The following is a 23,743-nucleotide window of genomic DNA, read 5'->3' as shown; positions in this document are numbered from 1 at the left end:
AAATATAAAAATTGGTATGGCTCTGTGTGTGTGTGTGTGTGTGTGTGTGTGTGTGTGTGTGTGTGTGTGTTGTCTGATGGTGATGATAACACAATCACACTACTAGCACATATTGAGAAGTAAAGTGAACTCAGCTTGAGCTAGAAGCTTCTTAGTCCAAATCTCACCTCCTGCCATGAACTCATGGGGTGGTTTTCTGCAAGCTACTCTTTCTCGCTTCCAGGTCCCTGATCTGCAATATAGGAGTAATACTGGGCTATCTTTTTATGGAATGCTTTAAGGATTTGTTATTTATGTATTGCCTTAATTTATATCTGACCCTTCATCACTTTCATGAGCCCAGGGTGGGTAACAGCAATCAAGAAAGCTGTAACAGTAATTAAGAATTACATACAACAGAATATCTATCATTCTTCCCAGGGAGAGGATGAATGTATAAGATGAACAGAGATTATTCCAGTTGTGTTTCAGGAGCTCAATAGCTAGGGCAGTAGTCAAGGAAAGACATGTCTTGGGTCACCACACAATGCAGCTTCCTCACCTGTGGAAAAATGAAAAAAGCCCCCTCCCCCTTGCAGATTTTAATACTCAGACAGGATCATATTGGAAGGGATGTTGTTGAGTTACCATTTTAAGTACTTTGAGGACTTGGGGAAAGTGCAGAGCTTAATTTTCCAGGCACCGTTAGAAGGAACCAACTTCCTATGCAGAAAGCACTTCCTTGTAGAAATTGCATGTCACCCACTGGGAAAACAACTCCTTAAATTATTTTATTGCAAACACACTGCACATCTTATGGAAAACTTGCCTACCTGTGCAGACAAGAGATTTCTTTAATCTGGCATTGCAATCCAGCACTAGTTTGTGATTAAAGAATTTCCCTCGGGTTCTCTTTCATGAGATATATTTATGCAAATGTGTACAAAGCTGTGTGCCTTTTTTAATATTAATCCTAATTTTTAAAAGCACACATTGCCTGAATAGAAGATTGCTTTTTGAGATAATACTTACACTAAAGTGTAATATACTTACACAAATCCACTTAGACAGAAAAAAGCCCTACACTTAGCCTGAGATCAGATGCGGGGAACTTTGTCCCCTATCCTTTCCCCTTCCACCCTCCACAAATCAACCTGTCAGGCACCTAGAGTCACAATAATATCAGACAACCTGCTTGAAATCAAACTCTGTGTTCAAAGGTACTTTGTAAGACCTGGTGAGCAGATAAATAAGACCAGCGCACCATGCTGGGCAAGCATCACTAAAGCGCTCTAAGCTAGTGGCCAGCGCTACAATTTGTGGAATCAAATTCCGTGGGCTAACTGTGCCCTGATTGAAATAGTACTTCTGTTTGCCAGTTCTGAATCTCCCACCAATCAGCTTCATTAGATTACACTGGATTCTGGTCATATGAGAGGAAGAGGAAGATGGAAGCTTTTTTCTCCACACCACATACTGTATTTTTCTGTGTATAACACGCCCACGTGTATAAGACTACCCCTATTTTTTCAGACCCCAAATTAAGGAAATGGGAGATTGCCCAGGGTTGTTCAGCTTTTTTTGGCTCGCCTGCCTGACCGCCGCTGCCAATCACTGCCACAGCAGCAGCCAATCACCAGCAGGCCTTGCTGCAGCCACCAATTACCCGCCCAATCGCCGCTGAGACGACCCCCAATTTCAACATTTTTTATAATAAAAAAACATGGTCTTACACACGGAATAATACGGCATATCTTTTTATACTCCTCTTTTCATGTTCTCTCTGTCCTGGGAATCCAAAACGCTGCACAGCCCTAATGCATCTTCCTAGCCTCCATCTGAGATAGGTCATAAATAATTTTCATTTTACAGAGGGGTAACGTGTGACTAAGAAATTACTTGACCACAGCTACCCAGTGAATTCATATCTGATCTGACTCTTCGGCTGTGCTGACATTCGCTTTCTTTTTTGCCATCCCATTTCTCCTAGCTGGGCTTTATTCCCCCCAAGGCTCTAGCGTCAGAAGCAAAAGGTCAAAAATGCAACATTGGGTGTGCAAAGCATATTGTGAAAGGGGCAGACGGTATAAAGGTGGAGCCATAACTCAGTGGTGCAGAGAACATGCTTTTCAGGTAGAAAGTCACAGGCCTGATCCTTAGAATTTCTAGTTAAATGTTGTGCAACAACAGGCCCAGCCAAGACCTCTTTCTGGGAATTGGAAAAGCCTCTCTTCCTGAGCTTCAGAACTACTACCAGTCAGAAGAGAGACTGCTGGTGTGGATAGTCTTGTGTGCATACAGCTGCAACAAGTCTATGATGCAGGCCAGCTGCACTACATGCATTTGGAAATTCTGACCCAAAAAAGTCCACATCCTCAAGCTTGTTGCATATTAATGTACATAACTGCATGCAGGGAGGTTGCTGTGAACTAGGCTAGCAGAGAGCTGCTGATTATCTCTTTGTGTGAATGGATGCTGGCGGTGATGCAACCAGAATGACTACCATTTCCCTGGGTATATAGAACTTGCAGTCCATTTGTCTTTCTTGAAGGGAATCAAAAGAGATGGAAGAGACCTAAAACATCATCTGGTCCACCCCATTGCCAATGCAGGAAATTCACAACTTCATATTGCTTTATGTGGAAGAATTAATCTTTGTGTGTGCTGGCTATGTCCGGGATGGGAAGATCAATTTTTTTCTCTTTTGTATGAGATCTCATGTAATCCACCTTCACAGGCTAGGGTTCCATTTTTTTAAGGCACCAAGCAGGCTTGGACCAAAATATTGGTCTTTTGGGGTGGGGTGGGCATTATTCACCAGCCCCATCTGCCTTCACCTGCTTCAGGTGTTTGCAGGCTGTTCTAAATGTATTGAATGGTTCTAAGTGTCAACCTGGAGAGCGTTTCACAATTGCTAGAGGGATGGAAACTTTTTTAAATTTAAAAAAATGCTGAATTGAGACGGACAAAACTTCCTCCTTTTGTGGAAACTTGGTTTGCTTTCTCAATGGTGGCAAACGAAAGCTATTCTCTGAACTGGCCTGCAGTTGTAGATTACAGTGAAGAAAACAAATGTTGCCAATAATTGTGCCATTAGTACTTAAACCTGCCATGTGAACAGTAAGAGATTTTGCCATTAATTTTTACTTTTCTTCCTCCTTTTCTTTTTGCCAACGTAAGTGGCTAAAAGCCAAGGTAAGAAGAGTTATTTCTCATTTGACCCACAATGTCCCATGACAATAGAGGCTGCTGAGCCGTTACACCTGAAAGCTAGTCCTTTCCCCTCTTCTCTTTCTCTCCTATACTCCTCTCTTCTCTTCCCCCAACTTCATAGGTTGTTTACATGTGCTGAACCTCAGCTCCAACTGACAGTTAATATATCACTGATATATTGACAAAGTGCATTTTATCCATAGATAACAATTTAATTTTTCTCTAACATACATAGTGCTTTGCTTTGATTAGGTAGATGCTTATCTCTTATTGACTTACACCTTAGATCAGGCTTCGCAGAAACACTTGCATGCCTATGTAAATCTTGAATACAAAATAAATTCAGTGGATCTGACACGTTCACTAAAATGAGATTTGGTTCATGAGCCGTTATTTATGCTTAGCGCAGCTTAGGTTTCATTCACTGTGGGTGCAAATGTGCAAAAGGAGTGGGGTGGGGGGCTTAGAATTAAAAAGCTTAGGCATGGATTTCTCTTCTTGTGTTTAATCCCGTATGCAGCAAAAGAAGCTGTGGTTTAAAAGCTGTCTGGGAATCCTCACTTCATATATTAGTGTATTCAAGCATTGCATCGACATAACAGTTGGGGCTATTTCTGTCCAAAGAAATTAAAGCATTATTCTGGTTTTCAGCATGGAAATAACCAGCCTGCGAGAACTGGCACTCTGTCAAGAACAAATCCGCCCACACAAAAACCACCAAGTCCTCCTATGTCGGGCCGGGGAACTCTGGGGTAAGAATAAGACTTTCATTCTCCTTTTTGGTTGACAAAGAACATAGTTTTAATTGCTTGGGTCAACAGTTTTCTAGCATTTGAGGTCTCTGTCTCCTAGTGTTTGTTTAACTTGTGCAGTTGCACTTCTGTTATAAAAATACCACGGTGGTATCCAACTGAAATCATGTTCAGAGTAGACCCATGGAATCAATGCACTCAGAAGTTTCCCTGATTAGAGTGGTATGATTTAATTGGATATCACCTTTAATATTTTGGACTGAGAATCATTCCATGCGACTACCGCCTACACTGAATAACTGACTCAATCCGAAAAGCGCATTTTCTTATAGTAGGTTCAACAGGTTTCAATACAGCCATCTCCTTAGCGCGTGACCTTTAGGATTGCAACCTGGGCAGGGAGGCTGGGGCCAGTGAATGATATTTGTCTGAGGCGAAGGGGGGGGGGGAAATGGCACACCCACCCACCCAGTTGCACATACAGAAGCTTAGCAGACTTCAGTATCTGGTCTTACTTCAGCTCTGGTATTTTACAGGAGTGCAGAAGGCTAGTTTAGAGAGTGCATGTAACTCCAACATGTTGCTACCACCTCTGCTCCCAGCACCTGCTGCCTAAGGCAGCTGCCTCACTTTGCCTCATAGTAGAGCTGGTCCAGGGCGGCAGGGATGACTGCTATTTCATTCCTGTTACAGCCAAAGAGGATTTTAAAAAATAAATAAGTTTCCAATGCGTGAACAGAACACCCACTCTGAAATATGTTCTGTTTATGCAGTCTGACACCTTAAGTGGATTGAATTGGTACATCGGCATTATATCAGTCCATCTGTTTTTGCCTGGTGGGTATTTTCTGTTTACAGGACTGGCTCCTCCAGAGCCCTGCTAAGATCTGTAATAGCCTTGAGGCTGTGGGAAGAGGGTGAGAAACTGAAGTCCTGTTACAAGCAAGCACATTCTACTGCAAGGGCCAGAATGAGGTCTATAGCATACCAGAGCATCCTTTTTTTTACACTATAAGTTGCTATATTGGTCCAGTCTTAGACCATTCATTCCTAGGTCTTCAAACTATAGGTTGGGGTGCTCTGGGAAGGTAAAAAACCCTAGGGAATGGTGTGGGGATGTGTTGTGATTTCTCAGACACACTAAGAAATAAACTTCAAGGAGATTAGCAGCGTCTGCTTGAAAGCCCTCTCTTGGATAGGGTTGCCATATTTCAAAAAATGAAAATCCAGACACAAACGTTGTTGAGCTCTCTTTCTTTCTTTTTTGGGCAAAGTTGATGAGATTTTTTTTTTTTTTTTGCAAAATCTCCCCAAAAATTGAAGTTTTTGAGCTATTTTTAAGGGGGGAAAACACAAAAACTTATTTGCCAAACCTTTTACTAGGTGTTACAAATATAGGTTATCATAAAACATCCATATATAAAAATTTTAAAATACAGAAGGTAAAGGATTCAGATTCAAAAAGTCTGAGGAAGACTGACTTGGGTAGAAGTCAAATGTTGAACCTGGAAAAATGAGCAACACTCCAGCTTTGGAATGAGGTGTATGCGTGTGGAGGAGGCATAGGTTTATTGCTAGGAGTATAGAATGTTGTTAGAATAATGCACAATGCCGCCATCTTTGGGAAACATGGAAAGCCAGACTAGAGAATTTATGCTCCAGTAACCTGGCATGGAATCAGTAGTAGTTTAACAGTGTTGGTGCTGACCTTAAAAGTCCTAAATGGCTTCAGTCCTGTATACCTGAAGGAGCATCTCCACCCCCCATTGTTCAGCCCGGACACTGAGATCCAGCTCTGAGGGTCTTCTGGTGGTTTCCTCACTGCGAGAAGTGAAGCTACAGGGAACCAGGCAGAGGGCCTTCTCAGTAGTGGCACCCACCCTGTGGAATGCCCTCCCATCAGATGTCAAGGAAATAAGCAACTATCTAACTTTTAGAAGACATCTGAAGGTAGCACTATATGGGGAAGTTTTTAATGTTTGATGTCTTACTGTGGTTTTATAATTTGCTGGTAGTCATCCAGAGTGGTTGGGGTAACTCAGTCAGATTGGTGGCATATAAAAAACAACAACCACCTGAATTATTGAACAGTAGTATCCAAATATATTTAATATCTAACAGTCACCTGTGGTTTAGAGCTGGCTCTGTGGTTTTCCCACTGCATAGTTGACTTGTTGATTTGGGGTGGAAGTGGTTTTTAATACAGAAAAAGGAGAAATTTTCATTCGTGAGCTTGCTTAATTTTCCTTAGATTAAAAAAAAATCTAGGAAGTGAAATTACTCATAAAGTAGAGAAACTATTTTTAACAGAATTTTAAACAAATTATTTAATGAAGCATGTAGCTTTTTCTTTTTTAAAAAGGTAGAAGTTGGACACCCAGCAGAGCAGAAACTTCCTGCTTTAGGTTCTAGGTGGAAGTTTAAGAAAAGGCAATCCCTTACAGAAACTAGCCATTGGTATTAAAGGCATTATGTGCTGCAGATGACACAAGAAAGGATTAGATGAGTATATAAATCCTACGCAGAGCAGCAAGCAGTTGCTGGGAACTCGAAAAAGGAGCGCGAGGGTTATAAATCTAAGGAAATACCAATAAGTGCTGTTTAGCGCCGACAGGGTTGGAAGGAACTCTTTATTTTATTGAACTCTAATGCTAGGAAGGGAGAATTCCGTGATGCCTTTGAAGGCAATGAATTGCTTGGGGGTGGAAAGTTAGGTTCAGTTGCACTGAAGGGTAAGAAATGTGGGTAGGCACATATAAAACGTTGCAATAATCAGACGTAGAGATTGCCGGAGCATAGGCAACAGACGTTAGGCTATACCTGTCCAGACAGGGGTGCGGCTAGGCCACCAGCCGAAGCCGATGGAAGGCACTCTATGCCACCTGAGCCTCAAGTGACAGCAAAGGAGCCAGAAGTTCCCCCAAGCCATATCCCTGCTCCTTCAAAGAGACTGTAACTCCATTAAGCAGCCTCTCCCAGCTATCTGGTCTAGGGAGACGCCCACTAACAGTGCTTTAGTCTTACCTAGACTGAACTTCAGTTTGTTGGCCATAGGTCCTGCTAGCTAGGGATGATGGGAGTTGTAGTCCAACCACAGCTGGGGGACCCCCGAGCTTGAGAAACACTGTTAACGTGATGTACACTGAACTGTGCTGTAGGTACTTGTTTCCTTAGTCAATTAATAAGCCTCCCTCCCTCTCTCTCTCCCCACCCGCTTTTGTTCTGTGTCTTGTTTCATCTCGCCAGACGGAACACACCTTATAAGACCTTGGAGCCTGTTAAGCCGCCAACAGTCCCTAATGATTACATGACCAGTCCTGCAAGGCTCGGAAGCCAGCACAGTCCTGGGAGAACGGCATCCTTGAACCAGAGGCCCAGAACACACAGGTACAGTTCAAGACTCTGCAGGAGGCTTGTTCTGAAACTTGATCTCAACCAAGCATGATAACAGACGTCGGAGGATAAGAGATACGGAACAAAGACTTTTTAGTTCAAAGCACTTCCTGTTTCTAAAGTTTGCTTGGTTTGCAACAAAAGGGTATTCAGTTGTGGTTCCAGCACAGCCCGTGGAACTCATTGATATGTGAGCCTGGTTTTTAGAATTCACTCGTGGTCTCTTCCGGCCCACAATTAAGGAGCAGCTGCTTGGGAGAAAACTGAAACAGGACTTATATCCTGACTATCACCAGGATCCAAATAAATATTGAAGTGTTTCTGTGAGCCTAAGGAATCTTGAGCTTTCCCCTGCCCCACCTGTTGATAACAATATCACCCGTCCTCCTATGTGCTATGTAGCAAACTATTGATAATAATTCCTAACAAGGTTTTGACAATGAAAATACAAGGACATAATCCAGACAGCAGCTAAAATAGGACATCTCCAAAACTAAATCTTGATCCTGCCCCTAATCAATACACTGATGATCCCTTAACAGCAGAAGCAACCTTTGCAGCTGGAGTCAGTTAGGAGACAGTCAGGGCCCTGTCTTACTGGACCAGTTATAAATGGGCTAGACAGAGAGCAGGTCTTGCAGGACTTGCAGCAAGGAGGGGGAAGAGTTGACTGAATTCAATGAAGGAAAGTAGAAGTCAGTTTAGTTGAACTCAGTGGAGCTTATGCATGCACAGATTCCACTTAAACCCCTGAGTGTGGAAGCAGATGCGACTTGACTAGTAAATCACGTAAACTTCTCTTAAATTAGCTAAAAATACAATAAATATATTATATGGAAGTTTATTTAATATTTTTATTAAATCTGCTACTTCCTTACATTTTAAAGCCCTCTACCGCCGCAGGGAGCCTCGTTAATGCCCTCTGCTGCAGGGCAGAGTGGTGTACCCTCCACCACCACCGGGTGGCGCAGCAAGGCCCTCTGCCACTGCAGGGAGATATGGCGGGACCTTCTGCCACCGCAGATATGCATTGTAATATATCGAGATATTGTGATGTTTAGCTGGTGATATCGTGTGATGTTGAAAACCAGATATCACCCAGCCCTAGAACCAACATGTCTGTTGCCTCATCTGGAAGGATGGCAGGGTAAAAATGTAAAACAAATGTAACACTGCTGAATAACCACCATCACTTCATACCCTAAAATGTAAAGACAAGATCAAGAGCAAATCTTCTTAGAGTGCTTGATCTTCAGGACCTTTTGTTTTTATACCTTAACCATTCCTCTATTTCCTAAATAAAAATTCATATTTGCTAACCATTTTAACAAATGCACCAATAGCAATTTCATTCTCCCCCCCTTTTTTTTTTACTTTGAGAGGGAGAATTCTTGATGATAGATGGTTTAAGGAGTAGAAAATGGTTGTGCTGTCATACTTATAACTCTGAAATTAACGGTATAATGTGAGATCACACTTAGTAAGTTAGTGTGTGTGGCTCACACATACCAGATTTCTGTCAAGCTTCTGTGAAGCAACGAGTTTAATGTGTTTTGCTGTTTCTAGGTAGAGAAAGTGTTAATTCTAGGACAACCGCAGAAACAGATAATTATATAGTCTCGTGGTTACGAGTAGTCAATTGAAATATGAGAAATCCCACTTCAGACTTGGGGTGTGTGGGTGTGGTAGGCAGATTACATGCTTAAATATTTCACTGTGTTATAAAAAACAACAACCCTGTTTCTGGAAATCTAGCAGTCCATCTTGGGGGATTTTAGGTCAGCCCCTTCCCAGATTCCACTGCAGGGAATATCCATTTCCTGGCAAGGGCATTAAGATCAACAAATGGAACCCGTTTAGTCTTGACACAGTCTGATAATTATTGACTTGTGGCTGATAGCTATCAGCCATAGAAGCCAGCTTTTTCACTGCTGGCGCTGGAACGCACTCTCTGCAGAAATAGGAGAGACCGTATCTGTACTTGTATTGGCATTCTGCTGGTCTTTGAAGACACACCTGTGTACACAGGCATTCCCTTCATCCTGTGACCTGAGTCTCCTGTTTTAATCACTGCTGTGTTTTGATGCACATTTTAATGTTTGTTTAACTGGTCAGAACCACTTAGAAGTCTATTCTGGCATGATGCAGTGTGTCGATTAATTATTGAATTATTATTTTTTTATACTCCACCTTTTTCCCTGATGGGACTCAAAACGGCTTACAGATAAAAACAAGAATCGTTAAAAACGCAGGGGGAAAACCAATCATTAAAAAGCAATTTAACATGAATAGAATTAAAACCATAGACATATATAAAATCTGTTTAAAACATGCAAATAATTGCATATTACTAAATATAAATTACTAATAAATAATGATAGTTTGATTGGGGAGGGTTCAGACATGCCGAGCTTCTCACACCTGTAGTTTGATGTAGTAAAATTCCATGTGATTCTTCTGGACATATAATTTGGCCACTATCTACAAATGGCATGTAAAATTTCTTCCCTCATTCTTCAGTCTACATTCCCAGACTTTTATTAGAGGTTTCTTCTGAATGAACAGAACCACCTTCTTTTTCCAAATTGGCTTCCTGTGAGTGTCAATAAAACTTTGGAGAAGAATAGATCACAGCTGCTGGCTGTAGTGGAATAGAGGTTAGAATTTTCAGCACTGTGGCTTATGCTGCATTAATGGTTAAAGACATACCAATGGTCATTGTAATGAGCGGGGTGTGATTTGATTTTTTTTTTGGGGGGAGCAGCGTAATGGTAGCTTATAAACCCAGCACTTGCTGCCGAGCTTGAAAAATGACAATAGTTCTATTTTGAGAGAGGCTGCAGTCACTTAAAACACTGTCTTATTTAAAGCGGTTGCATAAATGTCTTTTTGTACATTCATTATTTGAGGCAGCGGAAATGGACTCTTCAGTGTCATGTAAGTGGTTTGTGGTACGGGATTCAGCTGCAGCCATGGCAACAGGTTCAAGATCCTTGGCATGCAGAGCACTAATTTTTCTGGGAATAATCTCTGATCATGGTAGCAATCTTTATTTCTTCTCTTTCATGTAGCTCTGTGTGTGTGTGTGTGTGTGTGTGTGTGTGTGTGTGTGTGAGAGAGAGAGAGAGAGAGAGAGAGAGAGAGAGAGAGACTGATTTTTTATGCTTGTTGCTTGCCGCTTTGTCTTGTGATGTTTGTGGATAATTGGAAGCAGTGGGTAGTATATTTTTAATTTGTTCTTTTGTACTGTTGTCTCAATGGCTCTCAAGTTAGCCGGCAGCATGCTTAACTTCCTTCTTTTTGTATCTGACTGGTCTGCATCCATGTGGGTCATTTTCTCCAGCTTCTGACTCACCCAAAAGCACACTTCAGCACTACTCCAATACGTAGCAAAGCTGGAGGGCCAGACTGAGACCATGTTCACCCAGATAGCATCATCACTGTCACTTTATTTGCACGCTGCCTTTGCGCAAACAAAACATTTTCTCAAAGCTGCTACAACAGTGAGAGCAGTGACACATCACAAAATCAACCATTGCAAGAACAATTTGATAACAGTAGCCATAATGAAACAGGAAAGTGATAGCAAATGTAACGGCATGCAGCAAAAACAACATTTCAGTACTATAAATGGAGTAATGTTACACCCTTTGGCAGCAGCAAACTTAACAAGGGCATCTCAACAGTCTCCGCTCGGTCCTAGATGTTCTCTACCCACTGCTTCTTTGCCAACTACAAATTGGACAAGGACCAAGTTACTCTGATCAAATATCAAGGTCTCAGCTTCTCCAAAGGGTCTCTGTCCCTTTCGCATCCCTATTCAGACAACATTGGGGTCATAAATTGGGGTCATGGATAGGTTGATGAATGCACATTATATCACTACCAGTATAGTTTCACCCAGAGAAACCTGTCCTTAGGTGTGAATTGCTGTTGGGTTAAACATCTATAAATAAGCCCGGTTCTCCACTGTCCCCACCAGATGTGTTTAGGAGATATGTTTTCTTTCTCATTAGGTTGGCTGACAGCTTAATGAACAGAGTGTTAAACAAAATTCACCGACACTCCTAACACTTCACCTTCTTCCAGTGCTTTTTCACAACAGTCCTAATGTGTAGTGCCACTCTGATATTTTGGGAACAAGGAAACCTTTTCCAGAGTACATGGCATCAGAGTTGCAAATTGCTGATGTTTTGACACCTTTAACATGCAATTTATCACCCTTAATTACTTTAGGGTGCCTGTAACCATTTAGGAACATTATATTAGGCTAACAGTTCTTTAGTTCTCAGAACGGTTGCTTACACTTTTTAATTAAATACTCTGATAGCTGAAACGGGGGATGTGTGTGAGTACGTAATGACTTAGCTAATTACATCTGTATCTGTTAGAATTTCGTGCATTCTGCTCTGCTGATATGATAATAAGAGGCAAGGATCTCTCCCTCCTTCCTTTTTTGGGGGGGGGGGGGCGGATTTAATTTATAGCTCTTGGCTTTGTCGTGAAACGGAGGTAATTTGTCACACTATTGACCTGGATTCGTTTTCAGGTATAACATGTATTAGAATAATTGTCCTTGAAAGACATCTATTTATCTGCTTGGACCTTTTGTTATTTTATTTTTCGAACAGTGGCAGTAGCGGCGGAAGCGGCAGTCGAGAAAATAGCGGAAGCAGCAGTATTGGCATTCCCATTGCCGTGCCTACACCTTCACCTCCGACTATTGGCCAAGGTATTTCCCAAGAAGCTCCTTAAACAATATCCGATGTAATAGACGGGATTAATTCAGGTGGTGGATGAAGTTAGTAGTTTTCAATTGTGCAAGTAAGTGAAGGGACCACCAGGACCCACTGGCTTGCTAGACAGGCACAACATAGGACTCCAGTCTTCAGTAGCACAATAAAGGGCATTCTCAGGTGTTGATTTCAGTAGGCTGCTACTGAAATGTGTCTTCAAATAAAGGCAAAATAAATATTCAGTGCTAGTTATCCAGGCACTACTCATACAGTTATATCACAGCCTCCCCCAACCTGGTACCCTCCAGATGCTGTTGCTGGACTCCCAACTCCCATCGGCCCCTGCTGGCATGACCAATAGTCAGGGATGATGGGAGTTGTGGTCCGACAGCATCTGGAGGGCCACAAGTTCTCCAGCCCTGAGTTGAATACCAAAAAAATTACATTGCATTAATATAGTAAAATGCAGTTTTGTCCACAATAGGGAACTCGGCTCATAAAAATTGTGGATTTATGCAATAAACCACCTTCCTTCACAATTTAGATTAGCTTCCTCAACTATTATTCTTTCTCACGCTATCTCAGTTTGCCTAATTCAAGTGGGTTGAGGTGGAGAATACTTTGTTCCACGTAGATTGTCCTGTCATTCAATTGGATTTCTAGGAAGGGCTGAGAACGTGGACTATGTTAGGACCGGAAAACACAGAAAGATTATAATCAAAGAAAAGCTTTCAGATTTCCTCAGAGAAGCAGATAGAATTCAGTCGTCTATTCAGTGGGTGTAGTTTATTTTTAAAAGAGGCCTTGAGGAAATGCTGCAGGTTTTCTTCAATTTTCAAAGGGTAGCTGAGTCATCATGTTGAATTTTTTTTTACGTAGGGGTACCATGATGATCCAAGCACAAGCTGGAGGGGATTGAAATGTATTAGGATGGCATTCAACTAAGTTTTGCTTGGAGTAAGCCAAGTCAGGTCCATGAATTTCAGTGGGTCTACTCTTAGTAAAACTCAGCTGACTACCACTCGTGCTCTGGTCCATGGGGTCACGAAGAGTTGGACACGACTAAAGGACTAAACAACAACAACCACTCTTACTTCTCAATGGAAACTACTTCCTTGTGGTGGGGAAACCATTCATCTGAGCAGAATCAGACAAATGTGGAACTAAAGCTAAGCTGGAATTTCGTGACTTCTGCTACTGAATTGTTCTTGGTCTTGCCATCTTGATTTACAGTATGCTTCCTCCTTTTTGGGTGTACAAACAATTTTTGAATACCTCTTTTGCATGTGCATAAGCCCTTTCCATGCAAATGTCAGATGAAATGTTAATTCAGCCTGGGGGTAAGGAATTGCAAGTCTACACGGACATGGGACCATTATCTGGGCCAAGGGTCATATTTTGTGCCCCCCATTGACTAATGACTCTCTTATTGAGTATTGTGAGATGGATTTAAATGGCTGTATAGCCTTCTCAAAGTTGTAGGCCATTTAGTGTTGTGGAATGGATGCAGGCAGCTGTATTCCCTTCCCCAACCTGGTGTCTTCCATATGTTTGGGACTGCAGCTCCCATCATCCTTGACCATTGGCCATGCCGTTTTGGGATGGTGGGAATTATAGTCCAGAAATATCCACAGGGCACCCGGTTGGGGGAAAGCTAGATGTCATGGCGTCCACTTGGGAACTCAACCACAGAGTGCATGTAACCATGCAGAGAGATATGATGCCATATGCTGGAGGGGGCGCTTTATCCTGCCCTTCCTCCTCTCTTGGTTTTTGATGAGTTCTGTCTGATGGGCATGGTAAAATATGCTTCGCCACGTGATGGAGTGGAAATGGACCTCCACTTGGCTGAATCGGCCTCCCAGTGACTTCACAAGCAGCCAACACAGCATTGTAAATGGGGCACCTTCATCTGCCCAGCATTTTCACCATAAGTCAAAAGGTTAAGCTCTGGATCAAGGCCTGACTTGGCAATCTATTTTAATAGCACACATATCTGCTCCTCCTCCTCCTGAAGCTCCACCAGCACCACCAATGCCCCCACCTCTGGTCATGGGCAGTGTGATAGGTGAGACCTCTTGAAAGAGCTGGCATTATTGCAGTTCTTTAACAAAAATACTTAATCAACTCTCCCTTTGTTAACTAATGAATGTATACATCCTGGGTTGTGTTGTGTGCATTTGTCCTGCTACAATAATAGAAGCTTGGGGGTTTAACCAATCTAACCCCAACTAATTTTTTTCTGTGGTGAAAGCCTCTGAAAGTTTAAATATAGACACAGGAGCTTGCCTTTATAGTTAGTGACATCTATTCCAAATAGCCTAGTATTGCCTATTACAGGCATGGGCAACCTCTGGCCCTCCAGATGTTTGGGACTGCAATTCACATCATCCCTGACCACTGGTCCTGTTAGCTAGGGATGATGGGAATTGTAGTCCCAAACATCTGGAGGGCCAGAGTTTGCCTATGCCTGGCCTATTATGCTATTAGGCAGTACTTTCCCAAGGTAATTGTACATTGGTACTGTGGTATTCAGAATAATTAAATATAACCAGTTCAGTGGGGTACAGATCATACTTCAGTCTTGTGTTCAAAAGTAACTCATGTGTAGACCATGTGTCAATTTCACACATTATTATGTCCTTGGATATATCACATAAATGTGATATATGTGCATAAAGCACATTGGGGTGACCCTGCCTTTTTTTGATGGCTTGCCCTGAAGTGGTGAGCAGTGCTTTTTACTACATTTAGCATGCATTATAAATTAACTCAAAATTGGACCACCAGAGTGGGGCTTAGCCATAGGTAGTCTTGTGCTTTCTTGAAACCACACAGCATTTGACTCTCAAAGTGCAACTTTTAAAACTTGTTAACTTGAAATGTTTAATTTAATCCAAGGAGGGGAAGATGTGGCCCCCTGGAAGCTTTTGGATCCAAGACCCCATCAGTTCCCACCAACAGGGCCATTGGCCAGGGATGATGGGAGTTGTAGTTTGACAACATCTGGAGGGCCACAGATTGAGCCTCCTTGATTTAACCAGGTGTACCTAATAAACAAGGGACGCGGGTGGCGCTGTGGGTTAAACTACAAAGCCTAGGACTTGCTGGTCAGAAGGTCAGCGGTTCGAATCCCCGCGACGGGGTGAGCTCCCATTGCTCGGTCCCTGCTGCTGCCAACCTAGCAGTTCGAAAGCACGTCAAAGTGCAAGTAGATAAATAGGTACCACTGTGGCGGGAAGGTAAACGGCGTTTCCGTGCGCTGCTCTGATTCACCAGAAGCGGCTTACTCATGCTGGCTACATGACCCGGAAGCTGTACGCCAGCTCCCTCGGCCAATAAAGCAAGATGAGCGCCGCAACCCCAGAGTCGGTCACGACTGGACCTAATGGTCAGGGGTCCCTTTACCTTTTACCTAATAAACAGAATAATGGTTTTGGTTGGGACTCGACATTAAATAGCACAATACAAGGCATTGATGATTTGTGTTGCATTAGCATTGCTCTTTAGCATGCCTTTGATTTCACAAATGTTAAAAGCTGAAACAACTACTAGTTATGCAGGCACTACTCACACAGTTATTCTGATTGCTTTACTGCAGCCTTTCCCACCCTTTTGCCCTCCAAATGCGATTGAACTCCAGCTCTTAGTAGCCCCAGCAAGCATGGTTGATGGTAGCAATGGGCAAAGACCATTTGGAGAGCGTCGGGTTGGGGGAGGCTCCTCTGTAACAGGCAGGCAGCAGGAGGATGCTTTTTGCTTTGTCATGAACTTGAGAGGCTTTGACCCAGATAACATTGGTAAATGTTCTAATACTAGGTGAAATAGAGTTTGTATAACCTAATGGTATGCTTTACGGCACACATACACCTGTTCAAAGTAATGGTGTGTTTGACTGTCTTAACTAAGACAGCTTTAGCAAACAAGAGTTACAAGTTTCACTAGTGAATGTGGACTTTTACCTTACCAAAGAGAGAAAACTTGCATAGCTAAGTAGATAACAACTGATAATCATTGTTTATAGCACTTCCCTTGGGCAAAGTTTTTATCTTGTTTATTGATCTGAAACCTGGGAGATATCAAACACATTTTGGATTTGTACTGAGGGCTCCAATGTGTTAATGATGTAAACTCTATGTGGGACCTCATGCCTTCTGTTTTATGCCGAGAAGAGTTCAAGGGCTAGTCCATTGAAGACTGTTTTTCAGAACACTAGTCATACTTGTAACAGCATGGAAGAAATAATGTCCACTATTGTCCAGATAATATAAAAAACAATACATTTATACTTGTTGAATTCAGTGTAGGTAACAGGATTCTATCTGCAGCACATCCTGCATATTAAATGGTTCCAGTAGCTCTGGAAGCCATAAGGATCAAGTTTAATGAAGTTTCAGAGTTTAATAGCATTGTGCATTTTCAGAAGTTAAAACTATAAATAAAGAAGAGTAAATTTCAGCCCTGCCCCTTCAACATTAAGTAGCCTCCTTCCAAATCTTCTGCTCCATCAATTTTCATCACTGGGGTCTTGGGGTTCCATATGTTTGCTGTACTGTGGGCTTTGTACGTGCTCCCTCCTGGTTTTCTGCACTCTCTCCCCAAGTGTTATTATTTTTGCTTACCTCTTTTTGTTGGTTCCTTTTGGTGCCTGCTTTTCAGCTGCTCCTGGGTCAGCTCCTGGTTCCCAGTATGGCACTATGACCAGGCAGATATCCCGACACAACTCTACCACTTCTTCGGCCTCTTCTGGTGGATTTAGGCGGAATCCTTCTGTGACTGCCTCGTTTTCTGCTCAGCCTCATGTTAATGGCGGTCCTCTCTATTCTCAAAACTCAAGTAAGCTGCTGGGTTACTACAGAGCCCAGAACTCCTGGGGTCGCTTTTGTGATTTGATAGCTTTGCATTTCTCTTGATTTATCTATAATTTGGTGACCAAGGTCTGGTTCAGATGAAACAAGTCTGCACGCTCCATCATAGTCTCTCTGTTCTCTTTCATCTGTTCTGTGTTTGGCTTTGACACTTCTGTTGTGGTTTAGTAAATCACTGTTTCCTGTTCCATCTGAACCAGAAAACTGTGGTTTAATCTCTTATGATTACATCTCAGGATCCAGCCATGGTTTTATTAGACCAAGATTGTTACACCTGAACTGGGCCTAGAAAATACACACCGAATATTTTGCTAGATAATAATTTGTTTGAAAGAAATATGTTTTTAAACTAGGAGTGAATGTGACTTGTGTTTTTTTCTTCAGCACTGAATAACCGTCCATGGTATTAGAAGGACTTTCCCAAAAACTTGTTTAGTTTCTCTCCCTTTTAACCTTTTCCTTGTCCCCAGCTTCAGCTATAGTGTTTTTGTTCCTATTATGATCAACTAGAAACTATCAGGGAGCCAGGTTAGAAATCTGACCCATAACCTGGAAGAGTAAGCCTCCTTTCCCCATTTAGACAGCCACCTTTAGTGTTCCTCCCTGTTTATATGAAGATGTTACATTTGAATATGGTATAGACACATGCAATCTAGCACATATAGTTCATGATTCAGACTCCTGATTACCATATTTTGTAGAGGAGATCAGCTTTGCAATTTGGGTCTCTGCATATTGGATTGTATGTGCTGTAGCTGAACGCAGTGTCCCCATGTACGTGTGGTTCACATCAGATGTTCAGGAACACTTTTGTTCCCTTCTACCCATTGTACTGCAACATGCGGTGAGGGACCTATTGTCTGATCCAGCCCATTGTGTTGAAATGGTGAATTAAATTTGCACTACTAGTTAGTTGGCTGCCTGTCCATGTTCAGAGGTAAAGTATGTGAAAATACAGAGAAACGGTCCTGTCACGTTCAGCGGGCGGCTTTCAGTAGGACAGAAATATCCTCGTGAAATGTCCTAATCATTTTAGCATTCTTGTTTTTGTATGTGTTTTTTTGTATTGCAAGCTTTTGTTCAAATACAGGCGCAAGGCCGATATATGAGTAGTGTGCCGTGCTTTAAACAATAGCCTCTAGCCACTAATTTTAACTTGTCAGTTGTTTTCATCCTTTTCTGAAACTTAATGATTTAACATCCCAGTCTTGACAGTATAGCTTCCAGGTTTCCCAGTTCCCTTGGACTGCATTTTTCATGCCAGGCACAGACCTAATTTCTAGCATTTGTGGGGAGAGGAGAAAGAATTCAGGAGGTGGGGGGGGACAGGACTGGAAGTGAGATCTCTTCAAAACAGTCCATCATGGTGTCTTTCAGTTACAATGGCACATAGGGGAGGCTAGCTTGTTTCAAAGTTAACTCGGTGCTCAGATTTAATTGTCGAAAGAGGAATGCTGAATTCCAGCATTGTTTAAAATTACTGCGTACTTGGCAGTCTAGAACCTGTTTCAAAATTGCAATCCCGGTCCTACTACCGTGCTGAATATGGGGCCTTTGAGATGCTTTGAATCTAGATTGGATGAAATGCTAAAATAAAAATGTTCCCACCCCCTAAAAATTCTGGCCCTGTCCTGCTGTCCCATCTAACTCCTCTTGAGACCAACATCTTGATACACAGCTTGCTCTGGTGGGTGTGTATTCAAAGCTCATTTCAAAGATGAAATGGTCCCTTAATTCTGCGTGCAGCTCAGGCCCTGGCGAAGTGGACTTTGAAGGACTGGTGGCATGGCTGTCAATGAGATAGAACTTCTGTCTCCATCTGATGTAGATGCAACAGACTTTGTGGAGGCTTGCGGTCATGCACATGCAAGACTGGCAACCAGCACACACAGTCAAACCTTGTTGGCTATCCTCACAAGTCCTTTAAATTACCTCTTTTCTCCTTCCCATGAGCCTAAGGAAGGAAGGAAATTTGAAGGTCCCTCTGCAGAAGACTCAAAACACAGATTCAGCGCTATCGGCTTGCTTAACATGCCATTGTCGTATTTTAAACATGGGCCTTTGCTTGGCCTTCAGGATTCTCTGTGCTTTTTGACTGCCTTGTCAGCCGCAAGTGACTGGTGATTCAGCCTGTTGATGCTGAACAGATGAGCACAGAATCCTTGCTGTAAGAAGCTGAAAACCAGGTAGCTTCATCCTGCACCATTCTGATACCTCTGGAATGCAATAATAAATGAAGCTCTTTACAAATATGTCCCATGAAGCTTGACTGAAAGGCAGAGACAAAGTCATTTTATTTTTAGGGATATGCTGACATGTTTATTTGCTAGTTCACTTGAATTGTGGATTTTCTTGAATTGCAGTTCAGCAGAAAAAAGCCATCTCTTCTGAAAACAAATTGCTTTCCTAAAAGCCTTCCTGAAGAGAAGCGCAAAACTGCTTCAAAATATAAAATTATAAAACAACGTAATATATTCAGCCTTACACAAATCACCTGCGTAACCATTGCCGTTTTCGGGCTTGTTTATTTCAGTGCTTGCTGCGAAGCAGAGCTCCTATTGAGCTCTTTCCCATGGTATTTTACTGTGAAAAGTGTCCTCTTGCTAAAACACAAATTGCACTTTCCCCTCATGCTCTGCCAGTTCCTGCAAGATTTTGCTGCAGGATGTCAGGACTTTTGGGTTTAAAGCAGGAAGAAGAAGAGTTTTGTTCAAATCAACAAGTGAAAGCTCCCAAACGGGAAGTGTGGCTTTTAGCCTCATCCCTAGTAGGCCCCCCACCGCCCCTTAATGGAGTTGCAAATTGGCTAAAAATGCCGTTCAGCAGTTGTATTGCTGGGAAAGCAAACTTTGAAGGAGGTCCTGCTGTGTGCATTCCTGTTGTTCATTGCATACCTTGTTTTGTGGTCCATTGTTAATGACAGCTGCTTTTTGTTTTTGTTTTCCTTTTCCTGTATCTGTGTTTACTTCCCCCGTTTATGGCGTGTGTGTCGCTTCCAGTTTCTATTGCTCCACCCCCTCCCCCTATGCCTCAGTTGACTCCACAGATACCTCTCACAGGCTTCGTGGCCAGGGTGCAGGAAAACAGTAAGTTTGGCAGCTCAGCTTCTCCAAAGAGTAGAGCCGGTTCTCTTTCTCTCTCCTAGCATGCATGGTTGGCCAGTCAGGCTCTTTCCTTTGGTCTTTATTGGGTGTTTTTTTTGGGGGGGGGGCGGGAGTCGTTTCATTTGTTTTCTTTCCTCTGTGAGATGCTAACTCCATCTTTCATTTTAGTGCCAACATGGAACTGAAGGGGAGTGCCTTCTCTTCTGGTGTTTTTATTTATTTATTTTGGCATGATGATTACTAACGACATTTTTGGAACTGTGGCTTTTCTCAAAGGGATATGTGTGTGTGCACCTGGTTACCCTTGCCCCAGAAGAAACTGCTTTCTTTTTAAAGAGTTCAAAATGCAGTCTGGAGAGTTGGTATGAGATTAGCTACAAGGGAAACACCACCAGGGAAGGCTGCAAAGTCGTCAAGGTAGTTCCCCCTGCAAACTGGTGAAATCCCCAAACTTATATTTTTGACTTGGGAGACTCTCACAAAAAGGCATCAATGTAAGATGCGTTGGACCCACAACAACTCTGGGCAATCCTCTGCAATAAAAAGCTCAACAACTCTGAGCCATCTCCCCCCATTTTCTTAAATTTGAGTCCCCAAAAAGGGGGCGTCTTATAAATGGGGGCATCTTGTACACAGAAAAATACGGTATATCTCAGATGTGTCATCCTATGGTGGCATTAGGCAAGTGAAAACACTTCTGCTCACTGAAGGGTGGGCCTCTCCAGTTTTCACCAATCCCTTCAACATATTGCAGCCCTCTGAACCATATCCCTCTCTTCCCCCTCACCCCAGGCTTTTCTATACTGTCAACGCTTTCTGGAAATGATAAACGAAAGGTTCCACCCTGGTTGAAGGAAGTACTGATAATCCCCCAGGGGGTTTTTGGTGTGTTTTTTTTAAGAAGCGGGTTGTGATAGTGAGATGCTTTGTGCATTTTTTAAAATTACTTTATACTCCAGTTTTTAAAATAAATATAAGAAGTGATCACCATATCCTACCCCACAAGAAACATTCCATAAATATACAATGCTAATAATACAGTCAAACATTAAGCAAGCTGGTAAATAGTTTAGAATTAATTACATCAGCTGACACTTTGTGCATCTTGAGACATCCCTGCCCTAGTTTTGCCAATAATGCAACTGCTGGGTTGAGATTGGATGGATTACAATTTTCCTGGGCATTCCAAAGCTGAAACCAGCACGTGAAGCCGCAAAGGGAGCCTGTATTGGCTTATATGAAATACAGATGTGACGAGTGCACTTCATGAAGCTTAAATTAACTGTGGCTAATGAGTTCTGCTCAGTGACATTCTAGAGATATGGAATATCAGGGCATGCATTTCATATTTCAGATCAATCCAAGCAATTAGTTTTGCATTTCCCCCGCTACAACATTTTAAAAGAATGAATGAACGGAAAACGATTTGGCATTAGTGCCATTTTAAAAATTGACCACTTAAAATCTCAGTAATTAAATGAAAGGGGCATTGAGACTTCAGTTTATTATATGCCTTATTTGGTTTCTCTTCATTATATGCTAGCTTGAATTTGGGGTGTTTCGTAAAACACACAGAGGTATCATTAGTGATATCACTGTATCTGCTGAAAAGGTGTTTTTTTTCAGGGAAAGGGAGGTTCTGATTTAAAAGCACATGTCAATACTGAGGCTCTTTTGTGTAATGAAGATTTTCATTAGCTGGACAAAACCAAGAATGCTCTATTCTGAATTAGCATTATATTTTGTTCTTAAGCTAAAGAAAATTGTGGAATGGGCATCGTTTCTCTTTAAACCCCCTGTGCCAGTTCCATATGAAAGGGATCCAGTCCGGAAAATGTTACAGTTTCATGTGCATGTCTGTCTCTCGTGCTAAACGGATTGGACCAATAAATTATGGGGTGTAAGCCGTTGGGAACGTTGTCTAGTCTTGCATTGGAAAAGCTGTTGTATTGCAGCAAACACATCCATTTCAGTGTGGCTTTTGCGGCAGACGTTCCCAGAGGAACGATGGGCCTATTGTCAACAACAACAACAGCTTATACTACTGCTTACCTACTGAAGTCAGATTCTGAACGGGGTTTAGATTTTGGAGCCCTGCAGTTCCAGCACCTGTTGCCCATCCAGATGCCTTCAGGATGCTCGCAAGCAAGGCATGGAAGCGGTGACCCTCTAGCAGCTGGTATTCTGAAGTATTTGGCACAACAGCAGTTGGGCCAGGAAAAAAAAATTATTATTATTATTATTATTAATTATTTATACCCCACAATCTTCTCACCCAGAGCCCCAATCTTTGTGCGCTCATGCTAAGCCATGATTAAGCTTAGTGTTACGTGAGAACTGAGCCGCAGCCACTTTGTTGTGAAATTCTCTTACTCAGAATGGCATCTGTTTGTGCATGGTGGGGTACATGATTGAGAATATGCAGGATTCTCTCCCTGCAGGGTTAGTCTGCAGCACTGCAATGAGGCTCCATAGAGAGTAGGTAGCCATTCACCTTCTTATTAGAGGATGAAAGTGCAGGAGCTCATCTTGCACGTTTACTGAGACAGGCCTCTCTTCTGGAGACTGGAGTGGGTCCAGAAGAGGGTGACGGGTCTGGAAACCCAAGTCCTATGAGGACGTTGAAAGAGCTGTGTACGTCTAGCCTGGAGAAGAGGGAAATTAGGGAGCAGATGTGATGGCAGTCTTCAAATACCCGAAGGGCTGGAGCACAGAAGATGATCAGACTTGTTCTCTGGTGCGCTATAGGGCAGGCAGGACTAGAACAAATGGGTGGGAACTGTAGGGTAGCAGATTTCAGCTAAAGTGTAGGAGAAACCTCCTATAAAGAAGATACTTGCTCAGCAGTGGAACACCCTGTCTTGGGAGATGGGTGCTTCACTGGAGGTATTTAAGCAGATGCTGGACAACATCTGGTAGGCATGGAATGATGCCTTGCAGATGCTGCACAAATGACCGCCAAGGTCATTTGCAGATGCTGCACAAATGACCGCCAATCCATCAGGCTCTTGATTCTAACTCCGTCCTTGATTCTGTTCTTCTTATCGACATCAGTGAATGCTAAAGGGGGATATAACCAAGCCAGGACTCTTAGCGATGGCTCTTTCTCTGTTTTTCAGGTACTTTGCTAACCCAGAGCAAAAATAACAAAATTGTCTTGAGCCCACACACGATATGCTTGATAATGGGCTGCAATATTCAGCAGCCCTTGAGTGAATACCCTTCCTGTTCTCCGTTAGCGTGCTGCTTATGATGCCTTGGAGTGTCTGTATGGAAAACGGCACCTGTTGTTACCTGGCTGCTAGTAACCTGCAAAGCCCATCTATCATAGCATTTTAACACGCAGAGCTTTTGTTTCTAATCTGTGCATGGTACGGGTAGTGCATGCTGTTAGCATCTGATAGAAGATGTGGTTCCCTGATCATGTGTTTACTTCCATTTGCACAAAACCTAACAGAGGTCTTCTTTTCCACTGACTTTCTAGTTGCTGACAGTCCAACTCCACCTCCGCCGCCGCCTCCCGATGAGATGCCCATGTTTGATGACTCCCCGCCGCCGCCACCTCCGCCACCTGTGGATTATGAAGATGAGGAGGCTGCAGTCGTGCAGTACAATGACCCGTATGCAGACGGCGATCCGGCTTGGGCACCTAAAAGCTATATTGAGAAAGGTAATGGACGAACACTCTTGTGCCTGCA

The 23,743-nt window shown here is 42.6% G+C and overlaps 1 protein-coding gene across 12 annotated transcripts in view; it reads left to right on the top strand.

Moving 5' to 3' along the window:
• Nucleotides 1-23,743, top strand: part of ABI1 (abl interactor 1) — a 97,314-nt gene that overhangs the window by 68,489 nt on the left and 5,082 nt on the right. Inside the window, exons 4-11 of one of the 12 annotated variants that reach the window (XM_083579838.1) lie at nt 3,160-3,174; nt 3,844-3,944; nt 7,191-7,331; nt 11,969-12,069; nt 14,061-14,141; nt 16,733-16,909; nt 19,941-20,027; nt 23,530-23,715. In XM_083579838.1, coding sequence (XP_083435964.1) covers nt 3,160-3,174; nt 3,844-3,944; nt 7,191-7,331; nt 11,969-12,069; nt 14,061-14,141; nt 16,733-16,909; nt 19,941-20,027; nt 23,530-23,715 — 889 coding nt within the window. The remainder of the gene's footprint in view (nt 1-3,159; nt 3,175-3,843; nt 3,945-7,190; nt 7,332-11,968; nt 12,070-14,060; nt 14,142-16,732; nt 16,910-19,940; nt 20,028-23,529; nt 23,716-23,743) is intronic. The other 11 variants (XM_083579842.1, XM_083579843.1, XM_083579844.1 and 8 more) reach the window with 11 other exon arrangements.

Source organism: Podarcis filfolensis (assembly GCF_964270895.1).
Source record: "Podarcis filfolensis genome assembly, chromosome: 12".
Classification (NCBI taxonomy): domain Eukaryota; kingdom Metazoa; phylum Chordata; class Lepidosauria; order Squamata; family Lacertidae; genus Podarcis; species Podarcis filfolensis.
This window is presented reverse-complemented; position numbering and strand designations above follow the sequence as displayed.